General features: G+C 31.2%; 3 protein-coding genes across 6 annotated transcripts; 1 reads left to right on the top strand and 2 right to left on the bottom strand.

Moving 5' to 3' along the window:
- Positions 2802–10592, top strand: LOC109325963 (O-glucosyltransferase rumi homolog). 3 transcript variants are annotated; one of them, XM_019558606.1, is made up of 8 exons: positions 2802–3145; positions 3274–3533; positions 6637–7223; positions 8162–8354; positions 8548–8612; positions 9151–9361; positions 9968–10353; positions 10535–10592. In XM_019558606.1, exons 2-7 carry the CDS (start codon positions 3354–3356, stop codon positions 10325–10327), a joined length of 1596 nt encoding a protein of 531 aa, XP_019414151.1. In that variant the 5' UTR covers positions 2802–3145; positions 3274–3353; the 3' UTR covers positions 10328–10353; positions 10535–10592. The 3 variants fall into 3 exon arrangements, with proteins under 3 accessions (XP_019414151.1, XP_019414153.1, XP_019414152.1); XM_019558608.1 differs by having other exon boundaries at positions 2803–3145; positions 6640–7223; XM_019558607.1 differs by lacking the exon at positions 2802–3145 and having other exon boundaries at positions 3269–3533.
- LOC109363552 (homeobox protein knotted-1-like 2) lies at positions 11306–11788 on the bottom strand (the record flags this gene model as incomplete). Its single annotated transcript, XM_019609812.1, has 1 exon — positions 11306–11788. A coding segment is annotated over one exon (483 nt), but the record flags the coding sequence as incomplete, so codon positions are not given.
- On the bottom strand, positions 12641–14394 carry LOC109363354 (protein YLS3-like). Of its 2 annotated transcripts, none has more exons than XM_019609594.1 (3): positions 13908–14394; positions 13165–13278; positions 12641–12876 (listed from the first exon to the last, which is right to left on the bottom strand). In XM_019609594.1, the coding sequence occupies exons 1-3, from the start codon at positions 14239–14241 to the stop codon at positions 12761–12763; spliced, it is 564 nt and encodes a 187-aa protein (XP_019465139.1). In that variant the 5' UTR covers positions 14242–14394; the 3' UTR covers positions 12641–12760. The 2 variants fall into 2 exon arrangements, with proteins under 2 accessions (XP_019465139.1, XP_019465137.1); XM_019609592.1 differs by having other exon boundaries at positions 12641–12882; positions 13908–14388.

Genomic DNA, 19502 nt, shown 5'->3' with positions numbered 1-19502 from the left:
TTCTCTTCAGAGGCACTGGATTCCAAAGGAGAAGGAGATTGCTCTACCCTTAATGCATAGTCCAGATCCATGCAGCTAATAACAATTTACATGTTCTCTTTCCAGTCCTTAAAATTTTCACCATTAAGGACCGAAACTGAATTTAAATTTGCAGATATGGAAGCAATTGATGTAGTTGATTCAAACAAAAGACAAAATATTAAAATATGCTCACAACTTAAAATTATCAATGTGCTTAAACAATGGTATGTCCAATTCAAGATACCTAGTGCACCATTAACATCAAGTCTTTGGACATTGATATTAACTGCAAGTGGTACTCTTGTTGTAATGATCAAACATTCATAATAAGGCATGTCAACTGACGAATCCCTCTTTGGATTGGATCATCAGTCACAGGTATAAAACTTTAAAATTATAACATGTTTATCATCATAGGTGTGTATGATCTTCGGCCAAATATTAAATTTCCTTTGGGCCAGCTAATACCCGCATGAATAATCGTACACACTTACATATGATATTCCTCCTGAGTTATATCTATGAAAGAGGTCACTTTGGCGACATTTCACTTCATTTGGCTCACTTGAAACAATAGACAACCTTAATGGACAACCAAATAACAATTAAAACCAATGCACAAAGATACCAAAGCCCCCTAAACTTTATTGTACTCTCGCTTGGGCGAGGTACTTTCTCGTTTGGGCGAGGTACCCTCGCTTGAGCGAGGTACTCTGGCTTGAGCGCAATAGAAGCCAATGCTTATGTTTGTCTCTCGCTTGAGCGAGACCTTCTTGCTTGAGCGAGCCTTATGTCGCTCATACACTCGCTTGGGCGAGCTGTCGCTTGGGAGAGTATCTCCTCGCTTAAGCGCAATAGAAGGCAATGCTTATGTTTGTCTCTCGCTTGAGCGAGCCACTCTCGCTTGGGCGAGAGCACTACGACAGAAGACGAACAGTGCAATTTCTGCATCGCTGTTCTTCGAAAAATCGCCCAGAAATTCAAGAAAAATAGTAGATAAAACAACATTTATTCATTTCAAATCCTTTTATTTTCATATGGATAAGCATAAATGTTTTTCTTAATCGATTCATGGCATAACAAAAATGAACACATCAAAACCCTAAATCAAACCAGATTTGGGGATGAAAAGCAAGAACCCTAATTTCACACATGAATCAAATTAGGGTGGCTCTGATACCACTTGTTGGAGAATTTCTCCATCCGAAATCCATAGATTAAACGCGGAAGCCCTTATGACCATGACTTTGTTCCCATAAACTAATGTTTATGCCCATACATAAACCCAAATGGAACAATCATAGTGCAGACCGAAGAAACCCCAAATGAGTTCATGGTGAAGATGAAGAACATACTTTGTTGAGCCATTTCCGGAATCTCGATGGTGTGAGGGTGCGATGATCTTCTAGATGTTAGAGCCCGAATGGTTTTCCTTATGCTTCTCTAGAGGGAAATGAGAATGCCTTAACTTGAGAGAGTGCCAAAAGGTTAGAGTGTGCCTTACTTTCCAGAAAAAATTCTTGAAGAGGAGAGGTTGCCTTATATTTTCCTTATGGATGACTTGATAGTGTTTATCCTTATGGATAACACTATCCTAATCCACCCTTATTCTCCTCAACCCTACACCTTAAAACCTGTTGCTCTACAAATGGGGACCATAACCCATAAAAGTAACCTCGTAGTGGTTACTACTTTAGTTGCAATAATTCTGATTCAGTCCCTTCATCAAATCAGAAATTGTCTAAAGGTATCCACACTTATATTATTTCATGACACATATGCCCTTAGCCACCAAATTAATTACTGAAGATCATTTTATATATTTTGGCTAATTACATAATGGTCATAACACAATCATAGAATTATATTTGTGACTCATAAATTGTTAGAAATTCTAACATCCTTGCCTTATGTAACTGTGTCAAGTATGGTTAGAATATTCAATTACTTTTCCAATACTTGACCTATAAAATTTCTTATTGTAGTATTCATTGATGCTCATGGGTCGCCCTACCCGCCCGTTTGAAATGCATGTGGGCGAAAAGAGCATGTTGTGCGAGCATTTTAGGGCAGATAGACACATGTTTCATATCATGCTCGCCCAAAACGTACGGGAGGCCCCATGGGCATGACCCAAATTGCCAATGATACTTATTACCAATTTGGTGTGGCGCCGTAACCATTGTTCTTATTAAGAATCCCTTCTTGTGGCAAACTTCATAAGGTAACAAAACATCTTATATTTGTGGCGCCATCTCACCCTTCATTCCTTAATCACATTCTTTTATCCATACCCAAAAATATACACAAATCTGTTTCACGCAATAAAACTGTTCCACACACTAAAACCATCCGCAACCATATTCCTTTCATTCCATAACTCATTCATATATATTTCATTCCATATTCGCACAAAACCGTGACATAAATATACAAATTTCATAAACAAGTTACATTAAACGAGTAAATTAAATTTCAATCAAGAATGGTCATATGGAAAAAGCCAACCATCTAAAGCGGTTGGCATCACTTATTTAGAAATTATTCCTTCAACCATCCCACATAAGATGTGAAAACAAAAAATAGATGAAAAATGCTTGAGGAGTGCATGAGACAATAACTAAATTTCCAATATTAGCATTGGTAGTTCTCCAACTTGCGTGTACATTCACCAAATTTTGGCCATCAAATATCATTTCCCAAAAAGACATAAGAGTCCTCCTAAGTACTCCTCCCATTTTATTTCATATTTCATAAATCACGAAAGCAAATAGCAATCAAATAAAACAGTAGAGTTAGATAGAGACATGTACCTACATACTCTCATGAGATTCAACCTCACAAAAAGATTAAAAAAAGTCTCAATTTCACTTTCTCTCTCCTTGTTCATGATTTCTTTGTTTATATAACTCTTTCTTTCCCTTTTTCTCTAATTGTACAAAATCTTTCTCCCTCTTTCGTATGTTTCCTTTTTTTCTCATATCTATCCTTTTAAATCTCCGATCTAGATGCCCTTGGTTTGTGGAAAAAAAAATAGCCATCTTTTTAAGATTCCAACTCAAACCCATTATCTTTTTTTGTCAACTCAATTCTACATAATTAAAACACAAGAAAAAAATTCCAGGTTCATTTCTTTTGTATATCTATTTATCTTTGCTTGCAATGATTTTCTTCTATATTTATCGAATTATGTAAAATTCAACTACCCAATTAAGGAAACGCATTAAAGTTTGCATCTTTGAATCATTACAGGGAGAAGAAGCTCAAAACCTGAAAAGGGTGGTGAATCAAAGAAGGACAAAAGCATTAACATAGATAGAAGACAGAGTTATATGAGAGAGAAGAACATTATGGTTGAGCATGAGAATAATGGATGGGGGCTTCCTCGTCATTTCAGAGACGGAATCTGGTGGCAATTTATCAAGACATTGTCGAGATCCACGGTGCTGGTGGTCTTCTCGGTTGTCCTCATCGTCGGCGCGTTATTTTACACGCGCATGCTCGACACACATGTGAGTTATTTACTATATTACCCTGTTTTTGTGTCCCGTGGTTGTTTGGATTTGGGTGTATGAGTTTTCAAATGTCAACGTTGTTTGTTTGTTTCCCACGTTACTGTTTTCTAAAACAGTACACAGACAACGGAAATTCCTCCGGAGGAAATCTTTAAATGATATATCCTTACATTAAATTTTATATCCTTATACTAAATTTTGTTGCAAGTTGCAAATTCTTTTATCCACTAAAATCATAAAGTGATAATAATTGATTTACTTATAATATATCATATTTTTCTGAAGAATTTATAAGAGAATTTAATATAAGAATATAACATTTATTTTTAATAATACCAATCTTTTAATCATACCATTTTTTAACTTTAAAAATATATGTATGTCATATCATCTTTTAGTCCTAAATCTAGTAGTCATATGCAGTGTTATTGAAATTGTTTCAGGTAAAATAATTATATCGGATATGCAATCATGCCGATTAAAACCGGCTAAAACTGGTCGTACTGACTGATTTTTAATTGAACCATACGGTTATACCGATCGGTTTTTATTTAAAACTAATTTTTTAATGAAAATAAAAAATATTGGTTTTTTATTGATTTTTCAACATTAATGTTAATATATTATATATTTATATCTAATTTTGCCGGTATGTGATTTAAGTAGTAAACTACCTTATGAGTCGCTATACCACTATACAAGTATCCTAATTGGTGACCGATACAGCAGTAATAACACTAGTTATATATATTTTTATTTATAAAATAAACATTTATAAAGGAATATGGTGTACAAAAAAGATATGAATAATATTGGAAATCTGAGTTAAACTGGGTAGAACAAATTAAACTAAATATCATTGACTAGTACCTCAGAATAATGATTAAGGATTCGAACAATAAACTTTACACTAGAAAGTATGAATTCAAATACTTCGTACTTCTTTAAAATTAAAAAAAATTAAAAAGACTCTAACCAATATTCTTAGTTTGACTTTATCTAGACATTTTAACTGATTACAAAAAATATTGCATACACAAATTAATAATATGAATAATAGTGGAATTAAGTCTGGCAAACAAATTTAAAAATGCAATTGAGGTAGGTAACATGTTCAGCTTTGACTCTTCAATAGGGCATCGGCAATCAGTGTTCATAGATGAATAAAGATTTTACGGTTTTCCAGAGAAAAATCTTCTTTTTCTTTTATTTACTAATGAGAAACATTTTTCTCATTAAAGAAATTAATTTTATTATAAATTAAGTTTCAGAATTTGAAATGACAGTTTCTCAAAAGAATACAAATTAATTAATACAGAATATTACTATATAGTATTCAAAGAGAATAAAATATATATTCTTATGAGAGATAAGTTTTATGCCACAACCATTAAAATCAAATTGTGTCATAACTTCTTAGTTTTTAGAAGTAGAAAATAATCAACTAATAATACACATATTATTTTTTTAGTAGATAAAGAATATAACTTATTTATCTTCTTATACGAGTATGAAGAATGATATTCAAATCTCAGTGATCTAAAAGTAACATAATAGTTGTTCATAAAAATATTTTTATTTTGTTTCTTATTATGTCAAAAGAAATATAAATGTTGCAGAAAAATAGATATTATAGGATACAAATAAAATAAAAATGATATTAAGCAGTATAAAAATTATTATCTATATTTTAGTTGGGTTCTAATATGTTACGGTGTCGGCTAACCTGACAAAGAGATCCCAAGAACGTAAATTATACCGTAAAAGTAGTAATAAAGTCATAGAAAAGATCACATGTGCTTCAAATTTTGATGACACGCCATGAACATGGGACCCACACATGACTTTCACATATTTTTGAACTTTGCAATTATGTGTCACTTGTTTCATGCATATTGGACCCCTAACTTTGTTTTTTTGCCTTACCACATTAATTGTGCTGATTAAACGGTAGTAGGTTAGAACTGGACTGCCCCTAACTAGGTTTAATAATTTCAGCTGACTTTTCAAGCAACTCTTCTGCTTTAAAAGTGTGGATAATAATCATATCCCATACTAAAGACAAAAACTATTGCATTTATTTTATATATAAGGGTAAAATTATTATCTCATTACATTTAAAGGTTAAGAATAGTCACATCATATTATGTTATTTGCAGAGATACTTAGGTATAATTCTAATTTTTAAGCTCAAACTTTAATAGAGTTAAGTGAGGTAGAAGCCCATTGGTTGTGTAACTTAGAAAAATATTTTATGGTCACATGTAGACAAGTGCCCAATTAGAATCTGATGAAATAATTTTTTAATGGTTAATCAAATTGATTGTGACTACATAAGACATGTATCAGTTTAACTCAATTTAAAGAGGGGACCTAAGCTAATTTATACTATTTTTACTTAGAAGTAATGATCTTACACTATTCCCTAAAATAATTGGGGTAACACTAATTTTTTGTAATTTTATATGAGATGTAAAATTTAAAATTCTTAATTTAAAATGTAGAACTTTACTTCAAACTATATTAATTGCCTCGTTTACAGTATACTATTGGTATGCTTTGAAATCTAATGTATTAACAAGATCTTAGTCCAATAACATAAGATCTCGTTAGATCCCATAATAATTAAAAGGTCAATGATTCGATTACTGGAAACAATATTTATTGGGAGGAGCAACTACATACATCGAAAGAGATTAATTCTTTACTCATATGCTAAAATATATTGTTGATAGTACAAAAAATTTAATATAATCTGTGTGTGCCTTATCATAGAGTAAAGAGAACAATGCATATGACATTAGAAGTCTCCTCTATTTATTAAAAATGTCTTACTTAACTTGACTTGACAAAAGATATGTATTAGATCCCTGGTAGATAGTTTAATATGTTTCCATCTTTATTTATAGGTATGATTAAGGAATTAATTTTGTTTTTGTGTTTGGTTACACATTTAAATAAGTGTGGATCTCATAAAAATTGAATTTTAATCTTTCACCCTATACAATATTTAATTATCTGATCTTCTATGTCACAATTTTGAAGGATATTTAATCTCATTCACATTTGACAATCTAAAACTGTAATTTGTGTTGTTTAACAGCTCCTTTCAAGAGACTCATCTACCAAACCACTTCTAACTTCCAAAATATACGACACGCGTCCTTTCTTAGGACATGAAATACCCAAAAACCCTCATAACCAAATTGAGATCCCTTTGGACTGCAATACCCACAACCTCACCAAATCATGCCCCACCAATTACCCAACCACAAAGGACAATGATGACCTTTCACCATCTGCCACGTGTCCAGACTACTTCCGTTGGATCCATGAAGATCTTAGGCCATGGGCCCACATTGGAATAACAAAGGAAATGGTTGATAGGGCTAAAGAAACAGCAAATTTCAAGTTAGTGATATTGAATGGGAAAGCATATTTGGAGACATATGAGAAGGCCTTTCAAACAAGGGATACTTTTACATTGTGGGGTATCCTACAATTGTTAAGGAGATACCCTGGAATGGTGCCAGATATGGAACTTGTGTTTGATTGTGTTGATTGGCCTGTGGTTCCAATGGATAGGTATAGTGGCCCTGATGCTATGGACCCACCACCACTCTTTAGGTATTGTGGGAATGATGTTACTATGGATCTTGTTTTCCCTGATTGGTCCTTCTGGGGATGGTAAGCCCATTTTACTGTTTTTTTTCTTCACTACATTCTATATAATTGTTACTAATAATAATAGTTTTCCAGAAAATGTTATATCGCACTACACCCTAAGAAAAGTAACGTGTCACAAAGTGATATTTTGTTTATTAATGATTGTTTTATAAATGATTTCTTATTGGTAAGAGGATTCGATAGGATAGGAGGATATATCCTTACTTTAGTTTTCCTTAAATTGAAGTTTATGAGAAAATAGGTTATACACTAATAGATAAAAGATTTTTGACATTGTCATCATTCGTAATTCATGTTGAATGATGATAACTATTGGACAAAAATAATACACAAATAATTGCATTGTTGTACCTCCATTAAACTCTAAGTGTACTCTAATAATGGGCTACTAGTCTATTATCATAAGTAATATTTGGTAAACATAGAAGAGTAGGACAAAAACAGAATGTCAAGATTGATAAATAGAATATTTTGATTCTACCAAAAGCAATGGAACCTACAAGAGAACATGACAAAATAGCCTTATTTGTCTTGTTTTGTCCTTACATCAAACTACTGTGATAAATTTGGTTAATTGATTCTTGTAACATATTAATTTATAGTGAATAATAATTATCCTAGTATGATGTACATTGTTGCATATGTCATATGAGTTGGTGTTGTTATGTATCAAGGAAAGATGTAAAAGAAAAGAATGATTCTTTTGTTTTTTTAAAGAAAATAAATAAGAGTTCCTTGTTACCGATTCATAAAAAGGTGAGTTTGATACAACTGTAAAATTGTTGCTTAGTGATCAGGAAGTCATGACTTCAAATTCTGGAAACAGCCTTGTGCATTAGGCTGCCTCTTATTTATTAGTGTTTCATAGATGTGATGGCAAAAAGAAGAAAAGAAATGCATTTTAACATTGATGACATATATTTTGTCTCTTGATATAGGCCTGAGGTCAACATAAAACCATGGGACATTTTGCTGAGAGAGTTGAAAGAAGGGAACACTAGAAAATCATGGTTGAATAGAGAGCCTTATGGTTATTGGAAAGGTAACCCTGAAGTGGCTGAAACTAGACAAGACCTCATGAAATGCAATGTTTCTGACACACAAGAATGGAATGCTCGTTTATATGCACAGGTATCATTTTAAAAATGTATTCTGAACCAAAATTAACTCATTACATGTGTCACATTGCAACTGTGAAGTGATTCATTGATTAAAAAGATTAGAACATTTTTAAAGTTCTCTCTCTTTTTACACTTGGAACCCACAAAAATGGAGTGTGAAAAGATATTCTTAAGGTTCTTAACAAGTAAAAATTTGGTTCTAGGATTGGGGAAAGGAATCACAACAAGGGTACAAGCAATCAGACTTGGCAAGCCAATGCACTCATAGGTATGTATAATATTAAGGCTTAAATATATTTTGAGAGAAGAATGTATGCAGGAAGTATCATTCACTATTCATATTAATCATCATTGACTCGTCAAAAAATAATTACAAATAAATGATAAATGATATACTGACTATGTATAAATCTTTACATCGACATTGCATAGGTTTTACACTCATATATATTTTTATCCATGAAAATATAGGAAATTTTGACTTTAGTTCCTCAAATTTTCCTTAATTTTTAGTCCCTACTTTAGTTGATCATTATAGTTTTAATATATGTAGATGATGTATCAATACTAAAATTGGTCAGGAAACCCTAATATAACACATTACACATGTCATAGGTTAGTGTTAAACACATTAAAATTCCAATCAAAGTTTGATATTCAAACCTTGCACTCTGTCTAGGGAAAATGACAGTGACAAAGTTTGAATTTTTGCAAGTGTTATAATTAATTTGCTATGGTAATATATTTGAAGTAACTAGTTCTGTGCAGTTCACCACTATAACAATTATTCCAATCATGATGTGCAGATATAAGGTGTATATTGAAGGTTCTGCTTGGTCTGTCAGTGAAAAATACATTCTAGCATGTGATTCTGTCACCTTACTTGTAAAACCTCATTACTATGATTTTTTCACAAGAGGGTTGAATCCCCTGCACCATTATTGGCCTATTAAGGAAGATGACAAGTGCAAATCTATTAAATATGCTGTGGATTGGGGTAACAGTCACAAGGAAGAGGTAATTTCAAAGTTCTAGTTATTCAATGAGGAGTTTATAGAATTCTTATCAAACTAGTTAGTCAAATATACAACTAGATTTCACTTTTGAGTATGTGCTTTTGAATTGTGGATCACTAAATTATCCTGTTAAAGTTGATAAGGCTTCACACTTTTTGTGATCTAATTTGGTCACCATGGTCAACAAGATGCCATGAGTTTCATAACTTAAACACCCATGGTTTTAAATTGTGGTCGCAGTGCAGTTGTAACCACCACGATTCCAGACATTGTGGCCATCGCGATGCAGATCTAAATTGCGCTGTGAAAATTTGTGTCTGAAAAATTATTCTTGAACTTGATATAGTCCAAATACGGTCTGTAATACAATCCAATGTGACTCTATTAAAAACAAAGGGGAAAACATGCACTTGCTTCTCCATTAATAGAGAGAATTATTGTTCAATTTAGAATCACACCATAATTACAAGGTGATATAATGGCAGCACTCATAGTAGCAAAAGACAAATAAGAGTTACTAATATCTGCCATTTTGTAGGAGAGAATTCAATAACCTTCAAAATGTCGAACTTCATCATATCTTATTCCTGTTTTTGGTATTCATCAGGCACAAAATATTGGAAAAGCTGCAAGTAATTTCATTCAAGAAGAACTAAAGATGGATTATGTGTATGACTACATGTTTCATCTCCTAAATTCTTATGGTAAACTCTTCACATACACACCCTCTCTGAGTCCAGAAGCTACTGAACTATGTGTGGAATCCATGGTTTGTAAAGCTGAAGGAAGAGAAAAGAAATTTATGATGGAATCATTGGTCAAGGGTCCTTCAAATACCAAGCCATGCACCATGCCTCCCCCTTATGATCCTCCATCTTTGCATGCACAACTAAAGGGGAAAAATAGTTCAATTGAACAAGTGGAATCTTGGGAGAAAAGTTATTGGGATAAAAATATGAAATCTTAAGGTATATTTTAGTATATTGTAGTGAAGTAAGAGTGCATTGATCAAAGACTTCTCTCCATTACTGGTGAGGACAGTTAGGTTTTTTAGTGTATTTTTAAGGTAAAAATATAACATTAATGCAAGTTAAAGGGATACAAGTGTCATTATCTTTTAACTTTTCTATGTATTTTCACCTATACTAGAGAGGAGTTAACTCATTGTAGTGAGCATATTCATTCTTTGACTACATTTTTTCCTCTTTCCAAGCATACAAATCATGCATGATGGTTAAATAAACTGTTTATTTATATATGTTTATGATAATTACGAGTTTTGGATTATTGACACTAGTGGAATATGGTTTAGCTTGTTACTGTTTCATTTTTTAAGCATGTATTATCTATGAAGGAAATCTAGTAATGAAAGATTAAGATATATTAGTTTCCTTTGACATACATATTCATCAACAAAATCATTTCCATTAAAACTGGTTGATCTAGATTGATAAAACCGGGAACCATCCAAAGGCTAGCATCAGAACCCTGAATCTATTATAAGTCTGTCATTGAAGAGTTGCAATCATTACCCCATCATATTTGACACCTATAATGGTTTACAGATTTAAATTATACTTCGTATCCGCAATATTTTTTGACAAATTCCACATTTACATTTAACTTTGTAATCACAACCACAATTTAGAAGAATCTGTAGCACTAAAAACCAATAAAAAACAATCTCTAGCCGGTAATGACAAGGGAAATGTGATAGATTGCAGATTTTAGTATTGAGAAAGCCTAAAATGAATATTATAACGAATTTTCATTATATGATCAAGGTATAAAATCTTATTTATAGTACATGATAATTTAATGGCAACGACTCCAACTTGATAATTTAATTTGATATCGTGACAATGTAATGGATCGGAATCTCGATTCTAATATGATTGGATTTTCTCAATCACTTATCTTGTTGTTATTGATCTTATTGTTGTTGTTGTTCTTGTTGTTGTTGATAGTTCTTTTCATTACTAGTATTCCTCTTAGATTCCATATTAGTAGTAGTAGAAGAAGTAGCATCATCTAGTTCAGAAGGTGTGGGCATAGCTGCCATAGTGAGTTCCCTAAGTTGTGAATGCATGTTATTTATGAAAGTCATTGACTTCTTTTGTAGTTCCTCCATTGCTTCTTTAAGCTGGCTAAGTGCCAAGCAATATGCTTCCATAAAACGATCAAGCTGAGACTGGGTGAACATTCCCAAGTTTTGTTTCTTCATTGCTTGCATTTGATGATTCATCTTGAGCTCACTGTCCAAGTTGGAAATGTCACCAACCTTCAAACACTCCAAATGAGTTTCAACTAGAAGTCCATAGAGAGGGTGGCTAGAGATTCTTCTCTCGAGAATCTCATTATTTTCTTCTTCTTGGGCACCTTCTTCTTGTTCTTCTTCTTCTTCATCATCTTCATCGTTTTGTTGTTGTTAAAGATATTGGAGTTGGAGAGAGTTTTGGAAGAGATCTTAAGTTGGTATAGATAAAGAAGACAAAACAACTTGTTGGAAGAAAGATTGTTGATGATTTGATTTGCATTTGTACTTCAAACTCCAACTTATTCTTACTTTGATGATTGATGCATGATGATGGAAGAGAAAGATAATATTTTTTAGAGAATGCGCAGCGGTGATCAAAACCTTCAGGATGAATTCTCATTATTTGATCAAGTCATAAGACTTTATTTATAGTACATGAATATGTAACAAACTTACCTAAACAAACTAATTAATAAATTAATAAAACACATGTGTTAAATATGTAAAATGTGTAAAATATATAAAATGTATGAAATATGTAAAATGTGTCCTGATAACTACCAGGAATAGTTAATACCCAAGTTTGTGGGCAATAATAGATCCTTAACAAGTGTACCATGAATAGTTGACACCCAAGTAGAAAATCATTCTGCATTTGTAAATTAGATAAATTTTATATTTGTTGCCCCCTAAATTTCAGACACGAAGATAATCTATTATATGAGACTCACATCTAGTTGGTATGAGGCTAAATATCCACAGTGTTACCCTTTCAGGCTGAGAGCAATGCTATTTCTGGGATTAACTTATGCAAATTTGGAACCAAATTTTACAATAATAACGTTTTAATAGTGAGCTAATCTAATTAAACAAATAGTGAACTAAATTTGAACTATTATCATTGATACTTCTTGAATCTGTAAGTTATCTTTCCCCGTTGATTTTGAACAAGACTAATCATAACAGATAAAAATATGACTTTAATTTCCATATCTAAGGAGAGGGTCTAGTGATTATCATCACAGGCAAAAGAAACATCCATGTAAATAGGCACATTTTTTGCAAAACAAGTTAAAATGGTTACTAAAATAACCAATAACAACAGGCAAAAACAACAAAAGATCTTAAGTACTTGATCTATAGCTAAAAAAACCAAATTACAAGTCCTGCCATCAAACTTTCTAACAATCTCTTTCCCTTGTAAGAAGCATCACTCTTTGCTATGCCCGTTTGACTTGGCTTTCCATTCTGGGAATTTCCTTCAGCTGAATCCACAAAATACAAATAATAATTGTTAATATCTGCTACCATTCATGTTGGACCATACCGAAACTTGTTAATGGGTCACAAATCACTCATAAACGAGACATATATTTTGAACTAAAACCTTAATGTAATTATTATATGATATTTTTCATTGATAAACTCGTCTACACATTAATTCATATTCAACATCAGATTTCATATTTGAATAAATCGAACAATTCAAGATTTAAAGGCAAAGTGGTAAGGAAAATCAAATCAAATTTTCTTAAAAGAATCATTACCAGAAGGACTGGGAGAAGGACTAGGAGAAGGACTGGGAGAGCCAGCATTGGAGTTGTGAGCCAGTTGATTAAAAGCTTGAGCTTCAGCTGATTTAGGGTCCAAGTGAAGAAGTGCTGCAGATATAATTACAAATTTAAAAATAAATCATACTCTAAAGTCTATATAGTTTGAACTTCTAGAGTTTAAATAGCTTTAGTAATAGACTGAATTGAAAGATTCAAGTCCTCTTCTTATTTCACTTTTTTTGCATATAGCATATGTTATGAATAGATGCGTTGTTCTAGATCCTCCGATTTCTGTTTTGTGCCGATGAAAACATCATATATCAATTAAAGATTTTAAACATTTATGATTATTGTTTTTTGCATCAATATCATTGACACAGGACAACGTATGAAACAGAACCTTAGACAACCCATTTATCTTTACATGTTATTATCAGTCATATTATCAAAGAGAACAATAAAAGTTATCTCACTACATCACTTTAGAAAATTGCATGGGTGACAGAACATGACTCTCTAGTGTTTCTCCAAGAATACCAAACTACTAATAATGTACCACAAATCATGTTATAGATGATGAATTCAACCAAACCATAATATTGTATTATAAATCATATCTATAACCAAACCATTTATATCTAAATTCTTCCTAATGATTTTGTCGATATTTTTCCTACTATTTCTCAAAAATGATTTGACCAAAAATAAAAATAAAAAATAGGATTGATAAAACATACCAGGACACTGGGAGAAATTATCAGGAGCTTTGCATACAGAAGGAAGGCCAAGAGCAACTGTAATATTAATCGTTAAGGCAAGGTCAGGATCATCCCTATCTTTAATAATAAGACATATACACTTCTTATTATTGATAATGGCTTGTTTGAGACCACTACAACAATCTGGTGTTGGAGCTTTTACATCACCACCAACATATGGTAAACATGTTGCAATACTTGTAAGTTGTTCTGCACATTTTTCCTTTTCATGAACTGAATCTCCCAGTACATGACTAATCAATAACAATACAATAGTTAACACTACAAAGTGGGTCCCGTAAGCCATTTTCATTGTTGATGTATGAGTGAGTGGAGAGAAGATTATAATTTATAAGGTATGGGACATTGTTTAGTTTCTTGGGTATTTATAAAGTGCATTATGGTATGTAGACAAAATGTGAAGGAAAGTGTTAGGATGATACCAAAACTTGGACACCAATATAATGTTCAATGTTTGTGGACATGTATTCTAGAGCAGGGTTATAACACTAGGCTATATATACGAGTTCAACTATGAACCAGATATATAATCAATATGATTCTTTTATCTAATCAATTTTATATAAGATTAGATTAATTCAGTTTGACTCAATCGATTTAAGCTTAAAATCAATGACTTTGATGTTCGGGCAGATTGAGCTGAGTCAATTAAAAAATATTTTTTAAAAAAACAATCAAACAATATCATTTTTAGATTAAAAAATCAAATGTTTTTAAATTATCTATAGTTAGTGGTGACAGAGCCTACACTCATATTTTTATGATATCAAGTATTCAAAAAATTTATATATTTTATTTTGGACAACTAGAATATTTTTTTGCATTGAGTAGGTTTTATATTGTATTTTTATCGGGGATACTTTATATTATAACTATTACTAGTGTGTACAGGCACTTCGTGCCTGCCGGTTAATATTGTATGCTAATATGTATTTAATTTTTGTATATTTCATTTTTTATAATTAAAATATAATTGTTGTATTCGGTGTACTTTATATTATATTTTTTTGTGTTTATGATAAGTTTAGTTTAAGGTGAGAGATGTGGTTAATTAATGTATCGGTGGTGGTTAATTAGGATTATATGGTTTTTTTGTAAAAATTAAAGGGGAGAAATGATTAATATGTTGGTGGTGGTTACATATGATTAAATAAATTTTTTGTAGAAATTAAAAAGTTTAAGGGCAAAATAGGAAAGTAAAATTACACCATAGTGATAGTTACCTCATGTTTTACCTTTGTATATAGTATAAATATAGATTATGTTTGTCATTTGTTAACTTACATAGGAAAACATTTATTAACTTGGGAATAAGATCATATGGTTATTAACTCAATAACCACTTGTATTCGTCGACAGAATCCCAAATTAAAATTGAAATGTACAACAATTCATTATATATAAAAAAAATAAGTATATTTCTGCTCGAACACTCTCTAAAAATAATTGTTCATTTTTTGCAATTAAAGCATGACACATATGATGTTTGATGATGTTTTCAACTTATTTATCACATTTTATAGTAGTGAAATCTTCTTTAGTAGTTATTTAATTATGTATGATAATGTTTTTTGTAATATAGAGTATAAAGTTATTAAATAATGTTAGCTAGAATATTTTAGAATTTTTAATGCAAATCAAGTTAACCAGTCCAACCATTAACTTACTAGTCCAACCAGTGACTCATTAACTTAGTACTCTCACCAAGTCAATAATATTCCTAGTTTAATAACATTATTTTAGAGAAACTATATAAATTGTAGATATTATAGATATTTTTGGTACCATCAAGTGTGTTTCCTCCTCATCTTTCTTAGGTAAGAAACTAATATCTTTTTTGGTTCGTGTATGTCTCTCCCAACAAATATCAGAATCAAACTTTTGACTTTTTAGTATTTCTGAGGGTTTATTGAACTCTTACACCACTAGACTAACGTGTTGATAAGAAATATTATAAATATAAGTGTGGATGATATTAAATAAAGAGTATGAACATTCTCTGGTATCCGAGTGGAGAGTATTGTTGAAAAAACAAATGAGAAATTCTAACTTGTTATGCTACATGTGAAATGTTGGGTACATGTTTGAATCTATTAGAAATTAGAAGGTCGTGTAATGTTATATTTTAAGAAATTATGATTGGCTTTTGGCGTTTTTGTCACGTTTTCAGTAAAAAAACAAAGGAAATTTGTTTGGATGTGGAAGGAGACTAGAAGGTGAGAAGAAAAATGTGTGGCTGCTATGTGAGGTGTACTCTATATTAACGTGTATGTAATAAGTTAGCATATATTACAAGATAATATTTATTTATTAATAATTGATATACAATTAATTTTATATATATATATATATATATATATATATGTATATGTATATGTATATATGTATATATATATATATATATATATGTATATATGATATGCTTACAGACAAAGTTTTATGCAACTCTAAGCAGCCAACCATAGATAATATGGTATTAGTAGTAATCTGTGTTTTACACTGTACTGTCCCAATGATAAAAATAATATAACTGTAATCATAAATTAAAACACATACATGATGGATAAGGTAAAATCAGGAGAGCTTGTGAAAGATCTTCGGAAGACTTAAGTCTTCCACCAAAAGTGAGGAGACCCAAGTCTACGATAAAAAGGAGACTAGACCCACTAAAGATGCCAAGATGGATAGAGATCTCATATTTTGAAGATTGTTAAATTTTGTATCCAGAATTAATCAGATTTTAACAAGTAATATAAAAACATTATTTTATATTTGTAAAAAAATTCTTTTTAATTATGTAACAAATATCTAACTGACATAAGATAGAGAATGAGATAGCCTTGAAAATGAATGATCTTTGTCCATGCCAAGATATCTCATCAACCCTCCCCATAAGGCATGAATAGATGATTCATCACACATAAAGACATTATTACCAAGGCAGCGCAGTGCTTGTGCCATCTTATTTTCTGCACAATTCATAATGAGGAAAGTGCTGCACAGTGCACGCCATTTGTGTCTCCATGACCACTCTTTCATATAAAAAATCATAAACCGTTTAATTCTTTACGTGTCATAATCTAGGGCATCGTGATCAAATTCTATAGTGAAATAATCAAAACTAGTACAATAATAAGGTTGAATTGTGTTTACCAACTTTTAAAAATATAGTCAAATCTTTGGAAATTTAAAACCAATTTTATTCACAAATAAAAATGGACTTAATATGTATGTATTGACAATATAAGTATTTTTCATACTGTCATTACATCATTTATATATTAGTTATTATTAACTCTTAAATAAAATTAATACAAATAAATAATATACTTATTGTATAAAAAACTTTAACTTGAAAATACATAAATACTAATCTCAACATAGACTCATTTGGTTTTCAAATAAAGTTTTCCCACGACTACCTCATCCCATAAAAACCGATTGAAAAGATGTTCGAGAAAAGAATTTCTTAGTGTTACAAAAGGAAAATTTCCTCTTATTATAAAATAAGTAGGGTTTGTTTGTGAGTTAGATTTTGGAGGGAAATAGAATACTTGTAAATCATTTCACAAGTGTATTTCATAGCTGCTCCCAAGTCTTCTCTTTCTCTTCTTTACCCTCCAAAATCCAACTTACAAACTAATAAATAAAAAATTAAGAGAGAGAAGATTGAAATAAATATTTATAATAGTTCCCCAAAAATTGAAGGTTATCTTCGGTTTGCTGATAACATGAAGAATTCACTATAATCTAACTTTCACTGCAACACCAAATATTCTTTGCACACCTAGCCTCTCCATAATGAATAATTTAAGTATTATTTGCACACCTAGTCACTCAATAACTCAATACTAAAGATGGTTTGTGTCAACAAATATTTTACAACTTTGTAAGTCTTTTAATCACACTTACATAGTGAAATAAATATGAAAGAGAAAGATTGCAAGTTTAATAGCAAATAATTGAATATAATGTTCATTTTAGCTCAATGTTATTTAATACAAGATGAACATAATAACATCGATAAATGAGAGCTTAAATATTGTTTAGATTGTTCTTGTATTGTAAGTGTTGTCTTTTATTTTTTTTCTTCATTATTGACATTATTTATTGATGAGACATTCATTATAGTCATTTAAACTTTGCTTGAACTCCTTAAAATTAATATTCATTGAAACTCATCTTCTCTTCACTTTTATTTTTTGTTGTACTTCTACAATATTCCTAATATTTCATTGTCGTTTTGAATTGAACATTTAATATTTTGTAGTTGTTGAGGCTCTCTAGTAGAAGATAGATAACATGGTCGTCTTAAAAAATGATGACCAAAACACTTCTTTTATAATTGCAGTGAAAAGTTTTTTTTACTTGATTAAAAAATTAAGTAAAGAGCAAGTATTCGTAAGAATTAGGTGAAAGCACGTAAACATATAGTATTGCATTATCTTCATCATCAACCTCCACATCATGCTTATAAAAATCATTGATTATTTGGAAAGTATTGTCACGTTGTTCCAAATTCAGAATCCTCCAACATCTTAATGTTTTAGAGTCTTTCTTTGTAGTATAACTTGTTCGTCATAGACTAGGACATGCATTGTTTCACTAATGTGTGGCATACCTCTTTCGCAGACGTTAGATCCAATAGATAGAGCTTTATGATTCTTGTAGCTTTCTCCTTCAATTCATCACAATCTAGTTGATACATGTCATTTGGTTTATTCTCATACAACGCATTCAATGAATCTTGTTGATCCAACATATTCTATATCCTCTTTTGTCACAATATGAAATTATCAGTTCGTTGAACTTCCCCTTTTCAAATTGAACATATGCGTTAAGATCCATATGATAAAAATTGTTTCTAATAGAAGAAAGAGAATAAAGAAAAAGAGAGAAAATACAAAGATTTGTTAATGAGATTCGACCAATTATATATACATCCCTAACATGGCTACAATGTTATTATTAGATAATAGGATTGTTATATAGGTACTTACTCAATAAGGATTTGTTGTCCCAAAACATGTCCTCAAATCTGTTCCTAACCAATGTAAAATGAAACAAAAATTTAAAAAGTCACGAATATTTAATTTTTTAAGTGGCATAACATATTTTGATTGGTTCGAGACAAACATGAGATCATGCTTGGAGACAACACATCATTGTATGTGCTTTCTACAACAACCCACTACATTAACCCTAAAACCCATGGACCAGATTGCTTATTCTGTCAAAAGGGTATTGATCCAGTGTTGTAGATCGTTGTGTCCATCACTGCATGTTTGAACATGGTTTGTTGAAAACCATGAGTGAGAACTTTTGAGTGTGAAATATAAAAAACATCCAAGCCCAACATAGAAGAGTTTGAAAAAAAAACTCTCAAAGTCCCACATGGAAGAGTTTTGAAAAAATAAAAATTAGGCTCTCAAGTCCCACATTGGAGAAATGAGGAACATGAGAAAAATCTCATGTTATAAATAGAGGCTTTCTCCCTTCATTTTAACTTGCATCAAGTTGAAGGCGTTTCTTCTCAACGTCTCTTTCTCCCCC

This window comes from Lupinus angustifolius, chromosome LG13, assembly GCF_001865875.1.
Source record: "Lupinus angustifolius cultivar Tanjil chromosome LG13, LupAngTanjil_v1.0, whole genome shotgun sequence".
NCBI classification, from domain to species: domain Eukaryota; kingdom Viridiplantae; phylum Streptophyta; class Magnoliopsida; order Fabales; family Fabaceae; genus Lupinus; species Lupinus angustifolius.
Note: the sequence above shows the minus strand (reverse complement) of the source record. Positions and strands in the feature narration are given on the sequence as shown.

Coding starts and splice junctions, on each gene's coding strand:
- LOC109325963 (XM_019558606.1), top strand. CDS start 3,354: ATGAGAGAGAAGAACATTATGGTTGAGCATGAGAATAATGGATGGGGG. Junction 7,224..8,161: donor GATTGGTCCTTCTGGGGATG/GTAAGCCCATTT, acceptor CTCTTGATATAG/GCCTGAGGTCAACATAAAAC. Junction 9,362..9,967: donor GTAACAGTCACAAGGAAGAG/GTAATTTCAAAG, acceptor GGTATTCATCAG/GCACAAAATATTGGAAAAGC.
- LOC109363354 (XM_019609592.1), bottom strand. CDS start 14,241: ATGAAAATGGCTTACGGGACCCACTTTGTAGTGTTAACTATTGTATTG. Junction 13,279..13,907: donor TAATTTCTCCCAGTGTCCTG/GTATGTTTTATC, acceptor TTATATCTGCAG/CACTTCTTCACTTGGACCCT. Junction 12,883..13,164: donor TCCTTCTCCCAGTCCTTCTG/GTAATGATTCTT, acceptor TTGTGGATTCAG/CTGAAGGAAATTCCCAGAAT.